At 37.9% G+C, this 23,670-nt stretch overlaps 1 protein-coding gene across 4 annotated transcripts in view; it reads right to left on the bottom strand.

Moving 5' to 3' along the window:
• Nucleotides 1-23,670, bottom strand: part of CLCC1 (chloride channel CLIC like 1) — a 75,549-nt gene that overhangs the window by 41,089 nt on the left and 10,790 nt on the right. For all 4 annotated transcript variants that reach the window (XM_077120035.1, XM_077120037.1, XM_077120036.1 and 1 more), the window contains exon 2: nt 13,217-13,359. In XM_077120035.1, the coding sequence (XP_076976150.1) occupies nt 13,217-13,359 (143 nt within the window). The remainder of the gene's footprint in view (nt 1-13,216; nt 13,360-23,670) is intronic.

The following is a 23,670-nucleotide window of genomic DNA, read 5'->3' as shown; positions in this document are numbered from 1 at the left end:
GAGAAAATTTCCTTAGAAAAAGGTGGAATAGGGAGCTCCAGAAATCACTGCTCCAAAACTAGCTATCTGATAGGGAAGAGCAGGATAAAGACAATGAAAAACTGAGGTAAAAAACTGTAACTCTCTTCGTGTGGACAGTTGGTGCCCATTCCCCAATCAAGTTAGCAGCTTTGAGTCTGGTTTCCAGCTGCCTGTTGCAGACAGAGAGGGATATGGAAATCTCCTACGCAAGAACAGTTTCTGGGGTAGAAAGGTATGGCCAAGTACTGGTCACAGCTTCTGATCAGTGAACTTAGATTGCTGGGTCCCAGAACCACTGCCCCAGACAAGGACCACCACATCACTGTTTCAAGCATGCACTCAACAGAGGTAAAAGCAGTAAAGGTTTAAAGACACAAGGCCTCCTCTTTAGTGTTGCAGAGAACAATCTGCTGAAAACACCATCTGTTGAGCAGCCCAGGAAAGCACAGTTTCAGGAGCCACTGAAAAAGTTTTTTGCATCTTTCCTGACCCTCTCTCCAGGGCTCTTTGGAACTGATATGCGCCCCTTCATGGGTCCCTGGACCTGTTTTGGCAGGAACATATTCACTGGAGAAATACTCTCAGAGGTGACCCTCTTCCCAGAACTTGCCCTTCAGGCATATGCAGCTAGAGGAAACAAAAGGAGAGTAAAAAAAAACAAGAGAGAGAAAAACAAACAGAACAGATCAAGATTTACAGAGAAGAGATAGAAAAGGAAACTTTCTCCTGGAGAAAAAACAATTGCACAAATAGTGCATTCTTAAAAACTGTATCACACACCAGAGTAAGAATTAGACGAAGAATAGATGAATAAATCTATCCATTCACACAGATAATTCTAAAGGTCTAGAATACTTTGGACCAAGTATAAAAGAGCCTAAGCATGAAGCCAATCAACAACAAAACCCTAGGCAAGGGAGAAAAACTGAACTTCAGAGTTAACTCATCAAAATAATCAGAAGCCTAGACAGCAGCAAAAATCACAACCTATACTAAGAAACAGGAAGATAGTGTACAGTCAAAGGAATTATTTTAGATGAGATACAGAAATTGGAACAATTAAAGATGTTCAAACACATTTCTTACATCAATTTAAAGAGATGAAGGAAAATAGGGCTCAAGAGATAAAGGATATTAAGAGGACACTGATTGAGCATAAAGAAGAATTTGAAAGCACGAAAAGAAATAAAATAGAACTTATGAGACTAAAAGGCACAATAGAAGAGATTAAAAATACACTACAAGCATACACAATGGGTTTGAACAGGCAGAAGAAAGAATCAGTGAACTAGAATATAGGATATCTGAAATCTCACAGACAGAAAAGAAATAAGACATGTGAAATCTTATAGACAGAAAAGAAAGAAAAGAGAATGGAAAAGTTGAGCAGGGTCTTAGGGAACTGAGTAACAGCAAAGCGTACACAAACATGTGTATCATGGGTGTCCCAGTAGAGAAGACAAAAGAAAAGGGGGAGAAAGAATATCTGAGGAAATAATGGCTGAAACTTTTGCAATTCTAATGAAAGAAGAATACATGTCTTAAGAAGTACAACATATTCTAAACAGACTAAATCCTAATATACCTACCCTGAGATAAATGGTGATCAGAAAAACAAATTTCAAAGATAAAGAGAATCCTGAAAGTAGTAAGAGAAAAGCAATTCATCACATACAAGGGAACCATAATAAGACTATGTGTCAATGTTGCATCAGAAACTGTGGAAGTGAGAAGGCAGTAGTATGATATATACAGGGCATGGAAAGAGAAAAACTGCCAGCAAACAATTCTTTATTTGGCAAAGCAGTTCTTGAAAAATAAGGGAGAGTTTAAATATTCACAGATAAACAGAAACTGAGAAGGTTCGTCAATAAGAGATGTGCCCTAAAAGAAATACTAGAGGGACTGCTGTAGACTGAAAGGAAAAGGCAAGAGAGAGAGACTTGGAGGAAAGTACAGAAATGAAGATTATCAGTAAGTATAACAAAAAGGGTAGAAAGGGAGACAGAACTAAGATGTGATATAAAAACCAAAGGATAAAATGGCTGAAGTACTGTTTTAAAGTGATAACACTGAATATTAATGGATTAAACTCCCCAATGAACTGATACAGATGGGCAGAATGGATAAAAAAATATGATCCATCTATTATGCTGTCTATGACAGACTCACTTTAAACTCAAAGACACAAATAGGTTGAAAATGAAGGGTTGGAGAAAGATACTCCATGCAAACAGTAAGTAAAAAAGAGTGGGGGTAGCTCTAGTAACACCAGACAAAACAGATCTTAACTGCAAAACTATTATGAGACATAAAGAAGTACACTATATATTAATATAAGGGACAATCCACCAAGAAGAAATAACTAGCATAAATATTTATGCACCTAACAAAAGGAAAACATGGACAAAACTACAGGAAGAAAAAGACATTTCTACAATAACAGTTGGAGACTTCAATACACCACTCTCATCAAAAGACAGTGCATCTAGACAGAGGACCAATAAAGAAACAGAGGACCTAAAAGTAAAATAAATAAATAAATAAGAAACAGAGAACTTGAATATCATGATAAATAAACGAGGCCTAACAGACATATATAGAACACGGCATCCCAAAACAACAGGTTACACATTCTTCTCAAGTGTTCATCAATCATTCTCAAGATACTCCACATGCTGGGTCACAAAAGACTCATAAATTTTAAAAGATTGATATTACATAAAGAATCTTCTCTGTCTATAATGGAATGAAGCTAAAAATCAATTACTGCTGGAGAACCAGAGAAGACAGACATTGGAACTACTAATCAAAGATGATCCTATAACTCTAAATAAAATCAGTGGGGTGACTAATGACATAAAGGAGATCAAGAACACAGTAGAAGAGCATAAAGAGGGATTTGAAATATTAAATAGAAAAATAGCAGGTATCACAGATTAAAGATGCTGTAGAACAAATAAAAATATATACCAGAGACACACAACAGCAGATATGACGAGGAAGAAGAAAGAATAAGTGAACTAAAGGACAGGACAACTGAATTTGAACACACAAAACAGCAAATGTTTAAAAAGATGGAAAATATTGAATTGGACCTCAGGAAGGGTAACTTAAAGGATAAAAAGAGAAAGAAGGAAAAGAACATATAGATCTGACACAATCCAAAGGATAAGATGATGGATTCAAGAATTGCCTTTACAATAATAACTTTGAATGTTAATGGATTAAACTTATCAAATAAAAGATGCAGACTGGCAGAATGGGTTAAGAAATATAATCCAGCTATATGCTGCTTAAAAGAGACTCATCTTTTTTTTTTTTTAATTAATTAACGGGGAAAAAAAAGAAATTAATCCAACATTTAGAAATCATACCATTCTACATATGCAATCAGTAATTCTTAACATCACCACATAGATGCATGATCATCGTTTCTTAGTACATTTGCATCAGTTTAGAAGGACTAGCGACACACCAGACAAAGATATAGAATGTTAATATAGAGAAAAAAATAAAAGTAATAATAGTAAAAAAGAAAAAAAAACAAAAAAACAAAACAAACAAACGAATAAAAACAAACAAACAAACAAAACCTATAGCTCAGATGCAGCTTCATTCAGTGTTTTAACATGATTACATTACAATTAGGTATTATTCTGCTGTCCATTTTTGGGTTTTTGTACCTAGTCCTGTTGAACAGTCTGTATCTCTTCAGCTCCAATTACCCATTATCTTACCCTGTTTCTACCTCCTGCTGGACTCTGTTACCAATGACATATTCCAAGTTTATTTTCAAATGTCCGTTCACATCAATGGGACCATACAGTATGTGTCCTTTAGTTTTTGGCTAGACTCACTCAGCATAATGTTCTCTAGGTCCATCCATGTTATTACATGCTTCTTAAGTTTATCCTGTCTTAAAGCTGCATAATATTCCATCGTATGTATATACCACAGTTTGTTTAGCCACTCATCTGTTGATGGACATTTTGGCTATTTCCATCCCTTTGCAATTGCAAATAACGCTGCTATAAACATTAGTGTGCAAATGTCCGTTTGTGTCTATGCCCTTAAGTCCTTTGAGTAGATACCCAGCAATGGTATTGCTGGGTCGTATGGCAATTCTATATTCAGCTTTTTGAGGAACCGCCAAACTGCCTTCCACAGTGGTTGCACCCTTTGACATTCCCACCAACAGTGGATAAGTGTGCCTCTTTCTCCGCATCCTCTCCAGCACTTGTCATTTTGTTTTGTTGATAATGGCCATTCTGGTGGGTGTGAGATGATATCTCATTGTGGTTTTGATTTGCATTTCTCTAATGGCCAGGGACATTGAGCACCTCTTCATGTGCCTTTTGGACATTTGTATTTCCTCTTCTGGTAGGTGTCTGTTCAAGTCTTTTTCCCATTTTGTAATTGGGTTGGCTGTCTTTTTGTTGTTGTTGAGTTGAACCATCTCTTTATAAATTCTGGATACTAGACCTTTATCTGATATGTCATTTTCAAATATTATCTCCCACTGTGTAGGCTGTCTTTCTACTTTCTTGGTGAAGTTCTTTGATGCACAAAAGTGTTTAATTTTGAGGAGTTCCCATTTATTTATTTCCTTCTTCAGTGCTCTTGCTTTAGGTTTAAGGTCCATAAAACCGCCTCCAATTGTAAGTTTCATAAAATATCTCCCTACATTTCCCTCTAACATTATGGTCTTAGACCTAATGTTTAGCTCTTTGATCCATTCTGAATTAACTTTTGTATAGGGTGTGAGATATGGGTCTTCTTTCATTCTTTGGCATATGGATATCCAGTTCTCTAGGCACCATTTATTGAAAAGACTGTTCTGTCCCAGCTGAGTTGGCTTGACTGCCTTGTCAAAGATCAAATGTCCGTAGATGAGAGGGTCTATATCTGGGCACTCTATTCGATTCCATTGGTCGATATATCTATCTTTATGCCAATATCATCCTGTTTTGACCACTGTGGCTTCATAATATGCCTTAAAGTCCGGCAGCGCGAGACCTCCAGCTTCGTTTTTTTTCTTCAAGATGTTTTTAGCAATTCGGGGCACCCTGCCCTTCCAGATAAATTTATTATTGGGTTTTCTATTTCTGAAAAATAAGTTGTTGGGATTTTGATTGGTATTGCATTGAATCTGTAGATCAATTTAGGTAGGATTGACATCTTAACTATATTTAGTCTTCCAATCCATGAACACGGTATGCCCTTCCATCTATTTAGGTCTTCTGTGATTTCTTTTAACAGTTTTTTGTAGTTTTCTTTATATAGGTTTTTTGTCTCTTTAGTTAAATTTATTCCTAGGTATTTTATTCTTTTAGTTGCAATTGTAAATGGGATTCGTTTCTTGATTTCCCCCTCAGCTTGTTCATTACTAGTGTATAGAAATGCTACAGATTTTTGAATGTTGATCTTGTAACCTGCTACTTTGCTGTACTCATTTATTAGCTCTAGTAGTTTTGTTGTGGATTTTTCCGGGTTTTCGACGTATAGTATCATATCGTGTGCAAACAGTGATAGTTTTACTTCTTCCTTTCCAATTTTGATGCCTTGTAGTTCTTTTTCTTGTCTAATTGCTCTGGCTAGAACCTCCAACACAATGTTGAATAATAGTGGTGATAGTGGACATCCTTGTCTTGTTCCTGATCTTAGGGGGAAAGTTTTCAATTTTTCACCATTGAGGATGATGTTAGCTGTGAGTTTTTCATATATTCCCTCTATCATTTTAAGGAAGTTCCCTTGTATTCCTATCTTTTGAAGTGTTTTCAACAGGAAAGGATGTTGAATCTTGTCAAATGCCTTCTCTGCATCAATTGAGATGATCATGTGATTTTTCTGCTTTGATTTGTTGATATGGTGTATTACATTAATTGATTTTCTTATGTTGAACCATCCTTGCATACCTGGGATGAATCCTACTTGGTCATGATGGTCTTTTAATGTGTTGTTGGATACGATTTGCTAGAATTTTACTGAGGATTTTTGCATCTATATTCATTAGAGAGACTGGTCTGTAGTTTTCTTTTTTTGTAATATCTTTGCCTGGTTTTGGTATGAGGGTGTTTTTGGCTTCAGAGAATGAATTAGGTAGTTTTCCCTCCACTTCGATTTTTTTGAAGAGTTTGAGGAGAGTTGGTACTAATTCTTTCTGGAATGTTTGGTAGAATTCACATGTGAAGCCGTCTGGTCCTGGACTTTTCTTTTTAGAAAGCTTTTGAATGACTAATTCAATTTCTTTACTTGTGATTGGTTTGTTGAGGTCATCTATTTCTTCTTGAGTCAAAGTTGGTTGTTCATGTCTTTCCAGGAACCCGTCCATTTCATCTAAATTGTTATATTTATTAGCATAAAGTTGTTCATAGTATCCTGTTATTACCTCCTTTATTTCTGTGAGGTCAGTAGTTATGTCTCCCCTTCCATTTCTGATCTTATTTATTTGCATCCTCTCTCTTCTTCTTTTTGTCAATCTTGCTAAGGGCCCATCAATCTTATTGATTTTCTCATAGAACCAACTTCTGGTCTTATTGATTTTCTCTATTGTTTTCATGTTTTCAATTTCATTTATTTCTGCTCTAATCTTTGTTATTTCTTTCCTTTTGCTTGCTTTGGGATTAGTTTGCTGTTCTTTCTCCAGTTCTTCCAAGTGGACAGTTAATTCCTGCATTTTTGCCTTTTCTTCTTTTCTGATATAGGCATTTAGGGCAATAAATTTCCCTCTTAGCACTGCCTTTGCTGCATCCCATAAGTTTTGATATGTTGTGTTTTCATTTTCATTCGCCTCGAGGTATTTACTAATTTCTCTTGCAATTTCTTCTTTGACCCACTCGTTGTTTAAGAGTGTGTTGTTGAGCCTCCATGTATTTGTGAATTTTCTGGCACTCCGCCTATTATTGATTTCCAACTTCATTTCTTTATGATCCGAGAAAGTGTTGTGTATGATTTCAATCTTTTTAAATTTGTTAAGACTTGCTTTGTGACCCAGCATATGGTCTATGTTTGAGAATGATCCATGAGCACTTGAAAAAAAGGTGTATCCTGCTGTTGTGGGATGTAATGTCCTATAAATGTCTGTTAAGTCTAGCTCATTTATAGTAATATTCAGATTCTCTATTTCTTTATTGATCCTCTGTCTAGATGTTCTGTCCATTGATGAGAGTGGTGAATTGAAGTCTCCAACTATTATGGTATTTGTGTCTATTTCCCTTTTCAGTGTTTGCAGTGTATTCCTCACGTATTTTGGGGCATTCTGGTTCGGTGCGTAAATATTTATGATTGTTATATCTTCTTGTTTAATTGTTCCTTTTATTAGTATATAGTGTCCTTCTTTGTCTCTTTTAACTGTTTTGCATTTGAAGTCTAATTTGTTGGATATTAGTATGGTCACTCCAGCTCTTTTATGGTTGTTATTTGCATGAAATATCTTTTCCCAGCCTTTCACTTTCAACCTATGTTTATCTTTGGGTTTAAGATGTGTTTCCTGTAGACAGCATATAGAATGATCCTGTTTTTTAATCCAATCTGCCAGTCTATGTCTTTTGATTGGGGAATTCAGTCCATTAACATTTAGAGTTATTACTGTTTGGATAATATTTTCCTCTACCATTTTGCCTTTTGCATTATATATATCATATCTGACTTTCCTTCTTTCTACACTCTTCTCCATACCTCTCTCTTCTGTCTTTTCGGTTCTGACTCTAGTGCTCCCTTTAGTATTTCTTGCAGAGCTGGTCTCTTGGTCACAAATTCTCTCAGTGACTTTTTGTCTGAGAATGTTTTAATTTCTCACTCATTTTTGAAGGACAATTTTGCTGGATATAGGAGTCTTGGTTGGCAGTTTTTCTCTTTTAGTAACTTAAATATATCATCCCACTGTCTTCTAGCTTCCATGGTTTCTGCTGAGAAATCTACACATAGTCTTATTGGGTGTCCCTTGTATGTGATGGATTGTTTTTCTCTTGCTGCTTTCAAGATCCTCTCTTTCTCTTTGACCTCCGACATTCTATCTAGTAAGTGTCTTGGAGAACACCTATTTGGGTCTAATCTCTTTGGGGTGCGCTGCACTTCTTGGATCTGTAATTTTAGGTCTTTCATAAGAGTTGGGAAATTTTCAGTGATAATTTCTTCCATTAGTTTTTCTCCTCCTTTTCCCTTCTCTTCTCCTTCTGGGACACCCACAACACGTATATTTGTGTGGTTCATATTGTCCTTGAGTTCCCTGATACCCTGTTCAAATTTTTCCATTCTTTTCCCGATAGTTTCTGTTTCTTTTTGGAATTCAGATGTTCCATCCTCCAAATCACTAATTCTATCTTCTGTCTCTTTAAATCTATCATTGTAGGTATCCATTGTTTTTTCCATCTTTTCTACTTTATCCTTCACTTTCATAAGCTCTGTGATTTGTTTTTTCAGTTTTTCTATTTCTTCTTTTTGTTCAGCCCGTCTTCTTCATGTCCTCCCTCAATTTATCGATTTCGTTTTTGAAGAGGTTTTCCATTTCTGTTCGTATATTCAGCATTAGTTTACTCAGCTCCTGTATCTCATTTGAGCTATTGGTTTGTTCCTTTGACAGGGCCATATTTTCAATTTTCTGAGCGTGATCCATTATCTTCTGCTGGTGTCTCGGCATTTAGCCAGATTTCCCTGGGTGTTGGACCCCACAGGTTGAAAGATTTTTCTGTGAAATCTCTGGATTCTGTTTTTCCTATCCTGCCCAGTAGGTGGTGCTCGTGGCACACGTTTGTCTACGGGTTCCACCAGTAAAAGTTGCTGTGGGTCCTTTAACTTTGGAAAACTCTCACTGTGGGGGAGGTTCGGCAGCCGAAGCGGCTTGGAAGAGTGCCAGCCAGCCCGGGGGTCCGAACGCGGGGAGGGTCGCCGGCCGCCGCAGCCCGAAGGGACCGCCTGCCCAATTCTGCCAGCTGGCCTGGGAAGGAGGAAGGGAGGGACTCCGGCCGCTTGCCGTTCCGCCCGGGAAAGCCCGCGCCCCTCGGCGATCTCACCGGAGCTGGTTCTCCCAGACAGTCAGCCGTTCCAGGATGGGGTACACCGTCCCTTTGACCTCCATCGTGGCTCCGGGAGCTGCTCTGTATCGTCTCCACTCCCCCAGTAGCTGTTCTGATCTGTCTCAGGTCCTACCCACACATGCGGGGTCCTTGCGCATCCATGGCCTCGCCGTCTGGGGCTGCTGGGCCTCACCGAGCTAAAAGAGACTCATCTTAAACACACGAATACAAATTGATTGAAAGCGAAATGGTGGAAAAAGATTTTCCATGCAAGCTGTAAGTAAAAGAAAGCAGGAGTAGCTATACTAATATCAGAAAAAATAGACGTTAAATGTAAAGCTATCATAAAAGACAAAGAAGGATACTACATATTAGTAAAATAAAAAAAAATTAGACCATATGCTAGGGCACAAAACAGTTCTTTATAAATTTAAAAACACTGAAATTATTCAAAGCACCTTCTCTGATCACAATGGAGTGAAGCTGGAAATCAATAATCACCAAAGAACAAGAACGTTCACAAATATATAGAGATTAAATAACACACTCTTAAACAACAGTGGGTCAAAGAAGAAATTGCTAGAGAAATCAGTAGCTATGTGGAGACAAATGAAAAGGAGAATACAACATATCAGAACTTATGGAATACGGCAAAGGCTCTGCTAAGAAGGAAATTTATTGCCTCAAATGCCTTTATTGAAAAAGAAGAAAGAGCAAAAATCCAGAACTTAAGTGTTCACCTGGAAGAACTTGAGAAAGAACAGCAAACTAACCCCAAAGCAAATAGAAGAAGCAAAATAACAAAGATTAAAGCAGAGATAAATGAATCGGAGAAGAAATAGAAAGAGTCAATAAAACCAAAAGTTGGTTCTTTGAAAAAATCAATAAAATTGATGGACTACCAGCAACGCTGACAAAGAAAAAACAGAGAGAGAATACAAATAAACAAAATCAGAAATGAGAGGGGGGTCACTACCACAGACCCCGAAGAAATAAAAAAAATCCTAAGAGGATACTATGAACAACTATACGCCAACAAACTAGACAACTCAGACGAAATGGACAAAGTCCTGAAATACATGAACAAGCTGCACTGACTCAAGAAGAAATAGAAGATCTCAACAAACCAATCACAAGTAAAGAGATTCAATCAGTAATTAACAATCTTCCTCCAAAGAAAAGCCCAGGGCCAGTTGGCTACACAGGGGAATTTTATCAAACATTCCTAAAAGAATACCAACCTTACTGAAACTTTTCCAAAAATATGAGGAAAAAAGAACATTACCTAACTCATTTTATGACGCTAACATCACTTTTACAACAAAACCACATAAAGATGCTACAAAAAAGGAAAACTACAGGACAATCTCCCTAATAAACAAAGATGCAAAAATTCTGAACAAAATACTAACAAATTGAATCCAACACCACAAAAGAATTATACACCACAACCAAGTGGGGTTTTTACCAGGAATGCAAGGATGGTTCAATAGGAGAAAATCAATTAATGTAATACAGCACATTAACAAATCAAAATGGAAAAATGACATGATCATCTTGATTGCTGCTGAGAAAGCATTCAACAAAATTCAATATCCTTTTCTGATAAAAAGACTCCAAAAGATAGGATCAAGGGTAACTATTTCAATATGATAGTTATTAAGGGAATAATAAGTTTATTATTATTATTATATAAGTATAATCATATATTGTTATTATTAATATAATTATATATTATTATTACTATTATTAAGTTAATACGTTATTACTATGTCAATATGATAGTTATAAGGGAATATATGAAAACCAGCATCATACTCAAAGGAGAGAGACTGAAAGCTTTCCCCCTAAGAACAGGAACAAGACAAGGATGCCGACTGTCACCACTATTATTCAACACTGTGCTAGAAGCTCTAGCTAGAGCATTCAGGCAGGACAAAGAAATAAAAGGCATCCAAATTGCAAAGTAAGAAGTAAAACTCTCATTATTTGCAGAGGACATGACACTATACTTGGAAAATTCTGAGAAACCCAAAATGAAATTAAGTGAGCTAATAAACAAATTCAGCAAGGTGGTGGGATATAAAATTAATGTGCAAAAATCAGTACCGTTTCTACACACAAGTGATGACCTAACTGAGGGAGCCAGTTAAGGAAAATTTTCATTCAAAATAGCAACTCAAAGGATCAAGTACCTAAGAATGAACTAAAATAGGGATGTAAAGGACTTGTATACAGAAAACTACACAACACCACTAAAGGAAACCCAAGAAGATCTAAGCAGGTGGAAAGACATTGCCTGCTCATGGATAGGAAGATTAAATATAGTTAAGATGTCAATTCTACCCAAATTGATCTACAAATTCAAAGCAGTACCTATCAAAATTCCAACAACCTACTTTGAAGACTTGGAAAAGCTAGTTACCAAACTCATCATGAAGAGAAAGAGACCCCAAATAGTAAAAAGCATCCTAAAAAAAGAAGAACAAAGTAAGAGGATTAACACTTCCTGACTTTAAAACTTATTATAAAGCCACAGTGGTCAAAACAGTATGATACTGGCACAAAGGTAGAAGTACTGACCAATGGAATAGAAATGAGAGTCCAGAAACAGGCCACCATATCTATAGTCAACTGATTTTTGACAAGACCCCCAAATCCACTGAACTGGAACAAATTAAACGGGGATGGAAAAACTGGATATCAATAGCCAAAAGAATGAAAGAGGACCCTTACCTTATACCCTATACAAAAATTAACTCAAAGTGAGAACTAGTACCATAAAGCCCATAGAAGAAGATGTAAGGAAACATCCTCAAGACCTAGTAATCAGAGGTAGCTTCCTAAATTTTACACCCAAAGCACAAGCAACAAAAGAAAAAACAGATGAATGGGAACGCCTCAAAAAACTTTGTCAAAAGGTGAAGAGGCGGGAAAAGAAGTATAATTAAGAAAGTATCAGTGGCATAGAGAATTCAAATGGAGTTCAGAGGCCACTCTGGAGGTTGCTCTTATGCAAGCTTCAGTTAGACCTTGCTACCCATCACAATCTGCCAACCCCAACCAGGACCATTTCAGCCAATCCTAAAGGAAACCTAGGGCAATACATAAGATTCCACAAGGGCTCCAGGCACTAGAGTAACTTGCCAGAAACCTACAGCCGCCAGATGGGTCCCTGGTCCAGATAAGTCCTGAAACCTAGCCCAGCTTCTCCAGAACATCAGATAGTTTCATCTCCCTATCCCACATTAGTGACAGACCCTTCTAATATCAAAAATTCAGAATTGCCATAGTGCAAACAACCCCAAAGAGAGGTACAGAAAGATCAAAGGTGATGGTGAATTATACAGAGAAGCTAGGATTTAACAAATGAATATGAATGCTGAATCATTAAATTGATATCTCTTTTAGTCTCCAGTATTTTAGAGTAGCTAGAAGTAAAAACCTCAAATCGTGAAATTGTGACCCATGTCAAACTGTGAAATATGTTCTACAGCTAATTGTGGCGCTATACTTTGAAATTTATAGATTTTTTGTATATGTTATTCTTCACAAAAAAAGAAGGAAAAAAGTCAACTGTGATGATACAAAAATATTTAAGCCCTCTAGCCTTCTATATTCTGGAGCAGCTAGAAGGAAAAATATGAGAGGATCCTATGGTAGCCCATGACAAACTCTGGGATCTGTCCTGTAACTACTTGCTGAAGAGTGCTTTGAAAACTACTGCTTTTTTATTTCTTTGCTTTGTATATATGTTTTACTAAACGATAAAAAAAAATAAAACCACACAATGAGATACTGAAAAAAATAAACTTAATGGTAAGTGAAAGTAACCAGATGCAAAGTACTACATATGGTATGATTCCATTTGTATAAAATTTAAATATAAATAAGTCCATAGAGACAGAATTAGATTAGTACTATGCATGGGTGGGGAAGGATAGCAGGATTGAGAGGTGACTGCTAAGAGGTATGGATATTTCTTTTTGGAGTAATGAAAATGTCCTAAAATTGACTGTGGTGATCAATGAATGCACAACTAAAAACCCAACTCTACACTCTGGATGGACTGTATGGTATGTGAATAAATCTCAATAAAATTACTGTTAAAAAAAAGATTATCTCCACTGTAGAACTGATAAAGTTTGTACACACACATATTTGTTTGTTTCCAGTACCTGAGGAGTTTTTCTCATTGTTCCTGAAGCAGCATCATAGTTAAGCATGTCTGTGGGGTCAATCCAGTCATCATCGTGAGCATAACCAGCTATCAGCAACAGACATCCACAGAGAAGCAAGGAACACAGCATCCTGTTTGAGCCTAAAAAAAATTTACATATACATGTAATGAAATACAATTATTTTTTAAAATAAGCTGGGTTTTTTGTTTTTTTTTTGGTGCATGGTCTATGAATCAAACCCTGGTCTCCCGCTTACAAGGCAGACATTCTAACCACTGAACTACCCATGCAACCTAAAATAAACTGTTTTGTAATACAACCTAAATCTGTCTACTGCTTTCTAGTTTTAAGATTAAGCTTTCCTTTCAAAAAGTAATTAAGGAGAGTATATAAAATAAAAATATTCAGCAAAATGGTATTAAACCATATACATACACACAAGTATTCTTATTAAGACAAGAAAATAGGCATTCTCCATATTAACCAGCAATCCCATCTCTAGCTATACAATCAAGAGAAATAAAAACATATATGTACACATAAACTTGTACACATATATTTAGAGCAACCTTATTTCCAACAGTCAAAAGGTAGAAACAATCTAAATGTCCACCAACTGATAAATAGATAAACAAAATGTAGTATATACCCACAATGGACTATTTCTTGGCCATAAACAGAAATGAAATACTGATACAAGCTACAACATGAAAGAACCTTGAAAGCATCATGCTAAGTTGAAGAGGTCAGTCACAAAAGACCATACAGTGTATAAATTCATTTATATGAAATGTCCCGAGTAGGCAAATCTACAGGAACAGAAAGTAGATTACTGACTGTTCAGAGCTGGGGAGAGCTAGGGAGCGATAGCTGAAGGATATGGGGTTTCTTTCAGAGAAGATGAAAATGTTCTAAAATTGACTGTGCTGGTACTGCAGCTATTCTGTGACTATATTAGGAAACCACTGAACTGTGTACCTTAAACAGGTGAATTATAGTTCAATAAAGCTGTTAAAAATAAGGTATTTTACCCAAAGCTAATAAAATTAAAAATCTCTTTTGGGGTAAATTAAGATGAAAACGAGGTAACAACTCTGTGCTGGTTTGAAGGGAGGTATGCCCCCTAAGAAAAGCCATGTTTTAATATAAATCCCATTTCATAAAGGTAGAATAATCCCTGTTGAGTACTGTACGTTTGAAACTGCAATCGGATCATCTCCCTGGATGATGTGGTTTAGTCAAGAGTGGTTGTTAAACTGGATTAGAGGAGGACATGTCTCCACTCATTTGGGTGGGTCTTGATTGGTTTATTGGAGTGCTATAGAAGAGGAAATATTTTGGAGAATGAGAGATTCAGAGAGAGCAACACTATAAAGCAGAGAGTTCACCAGTCAGGAACCTTTGGAGATGAAGAAGGAAAATGCCTCCCGGGGAGCTTCATGAAACCGGAAGCCAGGAGAGAAAACTAGAAGGTGACGCTGTATTCACCATGTGCCCTTCGAGCCCAGAGAGAAGCCCTGACTGTGTTCGTCATGTGCCGTCTCACTTGAGAGAAACCCTGAACTTCATCGGCCTTCTTGAACCAAGGTATCTTTCCCTGGATGCCTTTGATTGGACATTTCTATAGACTTGTTTTAATTGGGACATTTTCTTGGCCTTAGAACTATAAACTAGCAATTCATTAAATTACCTTTTAAAAGCCTTTCCGTTTTGGTGTACTGCATTCCAGCAGCTAGCAAACTAGAACAAACTCCAAAACCATTCAGAAAAAAAAATTACCTATCCTACCTAAGCCTCTACATTAACACAGCCAAATCATTTCAATACTCAACCCCTGCTCTATTCACTGCTGTCTAATGGCAGCCACTAGCTATATGTGGCTATTTAAACAACTAAAATTAAATAAAATATTCAGTTTCTTAGACATGCTAGTTCTAGTTCAAGTGCTACATGGGGCTAGTGGCTACTAAACTGGACAGTGCAGATAGAGAACATTTCCATCATCTGCCTTACAACCTGTCTTACACCTATGATGTATAAGGAACCAGGGAGGGGATTCCATGACCCTCCCACAAACAACGTGCATTCCAGATTTAAAAATAAAATAAGTAACTCCAGGTTAAATTAAGTCCTCCTTGTCTCTGTTTTCAACATGCCCTGCTTATTCTTTTAACACAGAACACAATGAAATTAAACATTTACTGCCACTTGCATTAGAAGTGGGGTTCCCAACCTAGGCTACACATTACAGTCACATGGGGAACTTCTAAAGATCAATGTTTGGGCCACATCCCAGAGATATTAAGTTAGTATCTATGAAAGGTGGAACCCAGGAGTAAATATTTTTATAAGCTCTATCGGTGATTCCAAGATAAAAACAAAGGGGAAAATTGCTGCACTATGTAAACTTCTCCAGGGGAAGGTAACATCTTACTCAAACCTGAATTCTCCTTTCCCAGCCAAACAGCTATCCCAGGGGGTGGCACACGAAAGACATTCAATAAATGTCTGTTAAGCAGCAAATGAAAATGATCAAAGCCATAACAGAGAGTCACATGTTCAAAGGATGGAGAAAACACATCTGACTGAGAGAAAGTAGAAAGATTTCAGGGAGGAAAGGGCATGGGAAATGGAATTTGAGTATGGATAATATTTCAAGAATGCAAGACAGGAGAGGCACAGAAGAAACGCAGAGTATATCCTTCAGAAATTGAAAATACAAGGATGAAAAATATGAGGATGGATGTGGTGGAATACAGAGTTGGAGAGAGAGGTTGCCATGGAAAGATGCTTATGACTAACTTCATCTGCTAACAACAGTTTTCACGAGTGATGGGAAAGGAAATCCAGAAGATCACGGAGATGTGTAGGCTGGATTTACTCCTGGTCTGTAGAACAAGACAGGAAACAGTGAAAATATGACCGGAACTGCAGTCCTGGGGCAGGGGTGTGTGTGTGACTAATCAAAGGTCTTCAACATTTCAAAGGGAGGAAAGAGGCAGGGAGATTGGGATGGGGAGAGCAAGACCCCCACAGGATGGGCAATGGCATGCACGAAAGTGTGGATCCAAGAGAACTGACTGTCCCTCTGCCCCAGCACGCCCCAGCTGTTGGTTGCTCGGGAAACCTCCCGCACCTCTGCAGTCAGCAGCACCTATGGGGAGCCCAGAGGCATGCCCAACCATCCACCATGAAAAACCATGCCCCTAGGTGCTGGAAACAGTAGCCTTGGCCAGACACCGCAAATAGCATCCCATCAACCCATCCCGTCAAGTGTAGTGAATGGCAGATCAGCTGGGCACTGGACACTGGTAAGGTGCTCCCTCAGGTGCTCCAATTGATCAGCTCCCCTGTCCCACTACCACGCACTGGGAGCAAATCCCTACCATGAATGACCATCTTCCCAGCCAGCCACTGCAGTCAAGGAGGGGCGGACATGATGGGAGGAGGTGCTTCAGGAGCATCACCTACTAGGAAGAAAACTTGAGTGCAATCTGGAAAACTTCCCACATGCCTAGGTTTTTCTAAAGAAATGTACTTTTTGTACTTTATTATTACAATTGCTTTTTAAATTTTTTTATTAATTTTTAAATTTAAAAAATATGACAAGAAACACAAACATTCTTAACATACGATCATTCCATCCTACATATATAATCAGTAATTCACAATATCAACACATAGTTGTATATTCATCATCATGATCATTTCTTAGAACATTTGCATCAATTCAGAAAAAGAAATAAAAAGAAAACAGAAAAAGAAATAAACGAAAACAGAAGAAAAAGAATTATACATACCATACCCCTTACCCCTCCCTTTCACTGATCACTGGCATTTCAAACTAAATTTATTTTAACATTTGTTCCCCCTATTATTTTTTTTATTCCATATGTTCTACTTATCTGTTGACAAGGTAGATAAAAGGAGCATCAGACACAAGGTTTTCACAATCACACAGTCACACTGTGAAAACTATATCATTATACAATCATCATCAAGAAATATGGCTACTGGAACACAGCTCTACATTTTCAGGCACTTCCCTCCAGCCTCTCCATTATATCTTGAATAACAAGGTGATATCTATTTACTGTGTAAGAATAACCTCCAGGATAACTTCTCGACTCTGTTTGGAATCTCTCAGCCATTGACACTTTGTCTCATTTCACTCTTCCCCCTTTTGGTCGAGAAGGTTTTCTCAATCCCCTGATGCTGAGTTTCAGCTCATTCTAGGATTTCTGTCCCACAATGCCAGGAAGGTCCACACCCCTGGGAGTCATGTCCCATGCAGAGAGGGGAAGGGTGGTGACACTGCTCGTCGTGTTGGCTGGAGAGAGAGGCCACATCTGAGTAACAAAAGAGGCTCTCTTGGGGGTGACTCTTAGGCCTAATTTTAAGCAGGTTTGACCTATCCTTTGTGGGGTTATGTTTCATATGAACAAACCCCAAGACTGGGGGCTCAGCCTATAGCTTTGGTTGTCCACACTGCTTGTGAGAATATCAAGAATTCAATTTGGGGAGGTTGAATTTTCCCCCTTTCTCACCATTCCCTGAAGGGGACTTAGCAAATACTTTTCCACTCACTGATCAAATCACTCTAGGATTCATCAGGGCATCACTCTGGACAAACAAACAAAATCTCATGTCCTACTCAAGGTTCCATGTACTTATGGTGTTCAATTAAGCTATCTACATAAGTTATATTAGGAAATGCACTAGTCAAAATATAAATTTTGTACCAAATACTTTTTGCTTTAGTCTCACACGTCAGTTGAAATTTTAAAATATTAATTTATGGAGACTTCCTGGAAGATGGCGGCTTAGTAAGATGCACGGATCTTAGTTTCTTCTCCAAGACAGCTACTAGGGGAGTAGAAACAATACAGAAAGCGCCCAAAGCCACAACAGAGATAAAAAAGACAGCATACCCCATCCTGGAACAGCTGGCTGGCTGAGAGAAGCAGCTCGGGTGAGATCGCCGAGGCGCGCGGGCCTCACCGGGCGGGGTGGCAAGCGGCCGGAGTCACTCCCTTCCCCCTTCCCGGGCCGGCTGGGAGAATTGGAGAGGCGGTCCCCTGAAACCGTGGCGGCAGGCGCCCACACCACGCGCAGCCCCTCGGACCAACTGAGAGAATTGGATCGGAAACCCCCAGGCCGCAGAGAACGGTGACGGGTGGGGGAGGCCCCTTCCAAACCCGTGACTCCCGGGGAACGTGCACTCTCCTGGGCGGGCTGCTGCCGCTGGCGCCCTCCCACCACGCTTGTCGCCCTAGGCCGACTAGGAAATTCAGACGGGCTCTTTCCCGGGCTGCAGCGACCAGCAACCCTCCATGCATTTGGACCCCGGGCCAGCTCAAGCCGCTTCGGCTAGCGAATCCCCTGGACGGCGAGAGTTTTCCAAAGTTTAAGGTCCCACAGCACCTTTTACTGGTGGGACCCGCAGACAAACGTGTGCCACAAGCACCACCTACTGGGCAGGAAAAGAAAAACAGAACCCAGAGATTTCACAGAAAAATCTTCCAAACTTTTGGATCCAATACCCAGGGATATTTGTCTAAATGCGCAGATGCCAACAGAAGATAATGGATCACGCTCAAATAATTGAAAATATGGCCCAGTCAAAGGAACAAACCAATAGTTCAAATGAGATACAGGAGCTGAGACAACTAATGCTGAATATACGAACAGAAATGGAAAACCTCTATAAAAACGAAATCGATAAATTGAGGGAGGACATGAAGAAGACATGGGCTGAACATAAAGAAGAAACAGAAAAACTGAAAAAACAAATCACAGAACTTATGGAAGTGAAGGACAAAGTAGAAAACATAGAAAGAACAATGGATACCTACAATGATAGATTCAAAGAGACAGAAGATAGAATTAGTGATTTGGAGGATGGAACATCTGAATTCCAAAAACAAACAGAAACTATCGGGAAAAGAATGGAAAAATTTGAACAGGGTATCAGGGAACTCAAGGACAATATGAACCGCACAAATATACGTGTTGTGGGTGTCCCAGAAGGCGAAGAGAAGGGAAAAGGAGGAGAAAAACTAATGGAAGAAATTATCACTGAAAATTTCCCAACTCTTATGAAAGACCTAAAATTACAGATCCAAGAAGTGCAGCGCACCCCAAAGAGATTAGACCCAAATAGGCGTTCTCCAAGACACTTACTAGATAGAATGTCGGAGGTCAAAGAGAAAGAGAGGATCTTGAAAGCAGCAAGAGAAAAACAATCCATCACATACAAGGGAAACCCAATAAGACTATGTGTAGATTTCTCAGCAGAAACCATGGAAGCTAGAAGACAGTGGGATGATATATTTAAGTTACTAAAAGAGAAAAACTGCCAACCAAGACTCCTATATCCAGCAAAATTGTCCTTCAAAAATGAGTGAGAAATCAAAACATTCTCAGACAAAAAGTCACTGAGAGAATTTGTGACCAAGAGACCAGCTCTGCAAGAAATACTAAAGGGAGCACTAGAGTCAGAACCGAAAAGACAGAAGAGAGAGGTATGGAGAAGAGTGTAGAAAGAAGGAAAGTCAGATATGATATATATAATGCAAAAGGCAAAATCGTAGAGGAAAATATTATCCAAACAGTAATAACTCTAAATGTTAATGGACTGAATTCCCCAATCAAAAGACATAGACTGGCAGATTGGATTAAAAAACAGGATCATTCTATATGCTGTCTACAGGAAACACATCTTAGACCCAAAGATAAACATAGGTTGAAAGTGAAAGGTTGGGAAAAGATATTTCATGCAAATAACAACCAGAAAAAGCAGGAGTGGCTATACTAATATCCAACAAATTAGACTTCAAATGTAAAACAGTTAAAAGAGACAAAGAAGGACACTATATACTAATAAAAGGAACAATTAAAGAAGAAAGACATAACAATCATAAATATTTATGCACCGAACCAGAATGCCCCAAAATACGTGAGGAATACACTGCAAACACTGAAAAGGGAAATAGACACAAATACCATAATAGTTGGAGACTTCAATTCACCACTCTCATCAATGGACAGAACATCTAGACAGAGGATCAATAAAGAAATAGAGAATCTGAATATTACTATAAAGGAGCTAGACTTAACAGACATTTATAGGACATTACATCCCACAACAGCAGGATACACCTTTTTCTCAAGTGCTCATGGATCATTCTCAAACATAGACCATATGCTGGGTCACAAAGCAAGTCTTAACAAATTTAAAAAGATTGAAATCATACACAACACTTTCTCGGATCATAAAGGAATGAAGTTGGAAATCAATAATAGGCAGAATGCCAGAAAATTCACAAATACCTGGAGGCTCAACAACACACTCTTAAACAACGAGTGGGTCAAAGAAGAAATTGCAAGAGAAATTAGTAAATACGTCGAGGCGAATGAAAATGAAAACACAACATATCAAAACTTATGGGACGCAGCAAAGGCAGTGCTAAGAGGGAAATTTATTGCCCTAAATGCCTATATCAGAAAAGAAGAAAAGGCAAAAATGCAGGAATTAACTGTCCACTTGGAAGAATTGGAGAAAGAACAGCAAACTAATCCCAAAGCAAGCAAAAGGAAAGAAATAACAAAGATCAGAGCAGGAATAAATGAAATTGAAAATATGAAAATAGTAGAGAAAATCAATAAGACCAGAAGTTGGTTCTATGAGAAAATCAATAAGATTGATGGGCCCCTATCAAGATTGACAAAAAGAAGAAGAGAGAGGATGCAAATAAATAAGATGAGAAATGGGAGAGGAGACATAACTACTGACCTCACAGAAATAAAGGAGGTAATAACAGGATACTATGAACAACTTTACGCTAATAAATACAACAATTTAGATGAAATGGACGGGTTCCTGGAAAGACATGAACAACCAACTTTGACTCAAGAAGACATAGATGACCTCAACAAACCAATCACAAGTAAAGAAATTGAATTAGTCATTCAAAAGCTTCCTAAAAAGAAAAGTCCAGGACTAGATGGCTTCACATGTGAATTCTACCAAACGTTCCAGAAAGAATTAGTACCAATTCTCCTCAAACTCTTCAAAAAAATCGAAGTGGAGGGAAAACTGCCTAATTCATTCTATGAAGCCAACATCACCCTCATACCAAAACCAGGCAAAGATATTACAAAAAAAGAAAACTACAGACCAATCTCTCTAATGAATACAGATGCAAAAATCCTCAATAAAATTCTAGCAAATCGTATCCAACAACACATTAAAAGAATTATACATCATGACCAAGTAGGATTCATCCCAGGTATGCAAGGATGGTTCAACATAAGAAAATCAATTAATGTAATACACCATATCAACAAATTAAAGCAGAAAAATCACATGATCATCTCAATTGATGCAGAGAAGGCATTCGACAAGATTCAACATCCTTTCCTGTTGAAAACACTTCAAAAGATAGGAATACAAGGGAACTTCCTTAAAATGATAGAGGGAATATATGAAAAACCCACAACTGATATCATTCTCAATGGGGAAAAATTAAAAACTTTCCCCCTAAGATCAGGAACAAGACAAGGATGTCCACTATCACCACTATTATTCAACATTGTGTTGGAGGTTCTAGCCAGAGCAATTAGACAAGAAAAAGAACTACAAGGCATCAAAATTGGAAAGGAAGAAGTAAAACTATCACTGTTTGCACACGATATGATACTATACGTTGAAAACCCGGAAAAATCCACAACAAAACTACTAGAGCTAATAAATGAGTACAGCAAAGTAGCAGGTTACAAGATCAACATTCAAAAATCTGTAGCATTTCTATACACTAGTAATGAACAAGCGGAGGGGGAAATCAAGAAACGAATCCCATTTGTAATTGCAACTAAAAGAATAAAATACCTAGGAATAAATTTAACTAAAGAGACAAAAAACCTATATAAAGAAAACTACAAAAAACTGCTAAAAGAAATCAAAGAAGACCTAAATAGATGGAAGGGCATACCGTGTTCATGGATTGGAAGACTAAATATAGTTAAGATGTCAATCCTACCTAAATTGATTTACAGATTCAATGCAATACCAATCAAAATCCCAACAACTTATTTTTCAGAAATAGAAAAACCAATAAGCAAACTTATTTGGAAGGGCAGGGTGCCCCGAATTGCTAAAAACATCTTGAGGAAAAAAAACGACGCTGGAGGTCTCGCGCTGCCGGACTTTAAGGCATATTATGAAGCCACAGTGGTCAAAACAGCATGGTATTGGCATAAAGATAGATATATCGACCAATGGAATCGAATAGAGTGCTCAGATATAGACCCTCTCATCTATGGACATTTACTCTTTGATAAGGCAGTCAAGCCAACTCACCTGGGACAGAGCAGTCTCTTCAATAAATGGTGCCTAGAGAACTGGATATCCATATGCAAAAGAATGAAAGAAGACCCATATCTCACACCCTATACAAAAGTTAACTCAAAATGGATCAAAGATCTAAACATTAGGTCTAAAACCATAAAACAGTTAGAGGAAAATGTTGGGAGATATCTTATGGATCTTACAACTGGAGGCGGTTTTATGGACCTTAAACCTAAAGCAAGAGCACTGAAGAAGGAAATAAATAAATGGGAACTCCTCAAAATTAAACACTTTTGTGCATCAAAGAACTTCATCAAGAAAGTAGAAAGACAGCCTTCACAATGGGAGACAATATTTGGAAATGATATATCAGATAAAGGTCTAGTATCCAGAATTTATAAAGAGATTGTTCATCTCAACAACAAAAAGACAGCCAACCCAATTACAAAATGGGAAAAAGACTTGAACAGACACCTCTCAGAAGAGGAAATACAAATGTCCAAAAGGCACATGAAGAGATGCTCAATGTCCCTGGCCATTAGAGAAATGCAAATCAAAACCACAACGAGATATCATCTCACACCCACCAGAATGGCCATTATCAACAAAACAGAAAATGACAAGTGCTGGAGAGGATGCGGAGAAAGAGGCACACTTATCCACTGTTGGTGGGAATGTCAAAGGGTGCAACCACTGTGGAAGGCAGTTTGGCGGTTCCTCAAAAAGCTGAATATAGAACTGCCATACGACCCAGCAATACCATTGCTAGGTATCTACTCAAAGGACTTAAGGGCAAAGACACAAACGGACATTTGCACACCAATGTTTATAGCAGCATTATTTACAATTGCAAAGAGATGGAAACAGCCAAAATCTCCATCAACAGAAGAGTGGTTAAACAAACTGTGGTATATACATACGATGGAATATTATGCAGCTTTAAGACAAGATAAACTTATGAACCATGTAATAACATGGATGGACCTAGAGAATATTATGCTGAGTGAATCCAGCCAAAAACTAAAGGACAAATACTGTATGGTCCCACTGATGTGAACGGACATTCGAGAATAAACTTGAAATATGTCATTGGTAACAGAGT

The sequence above is a fragment of the Tamandua tetradactyla genome, chromosome 11, assembly GCF_023851605.1.
Source record: "Tamandua tetradactyla isolate mTamTet1 chromosome 11, mTamTet1.pri, whole genome shotgun sequence".
Lineage (NCBI taxonomy): Eukaryota > Metazoa > Chordata > Mammalia > Pilosa > Myrmecophagidae > Tamandua > Tamandua tetradactyla.
Note: the sequence above shows the minus strand (reverse complement) of the source record. Positions and strands in the feature narration are given on the sequence as shown.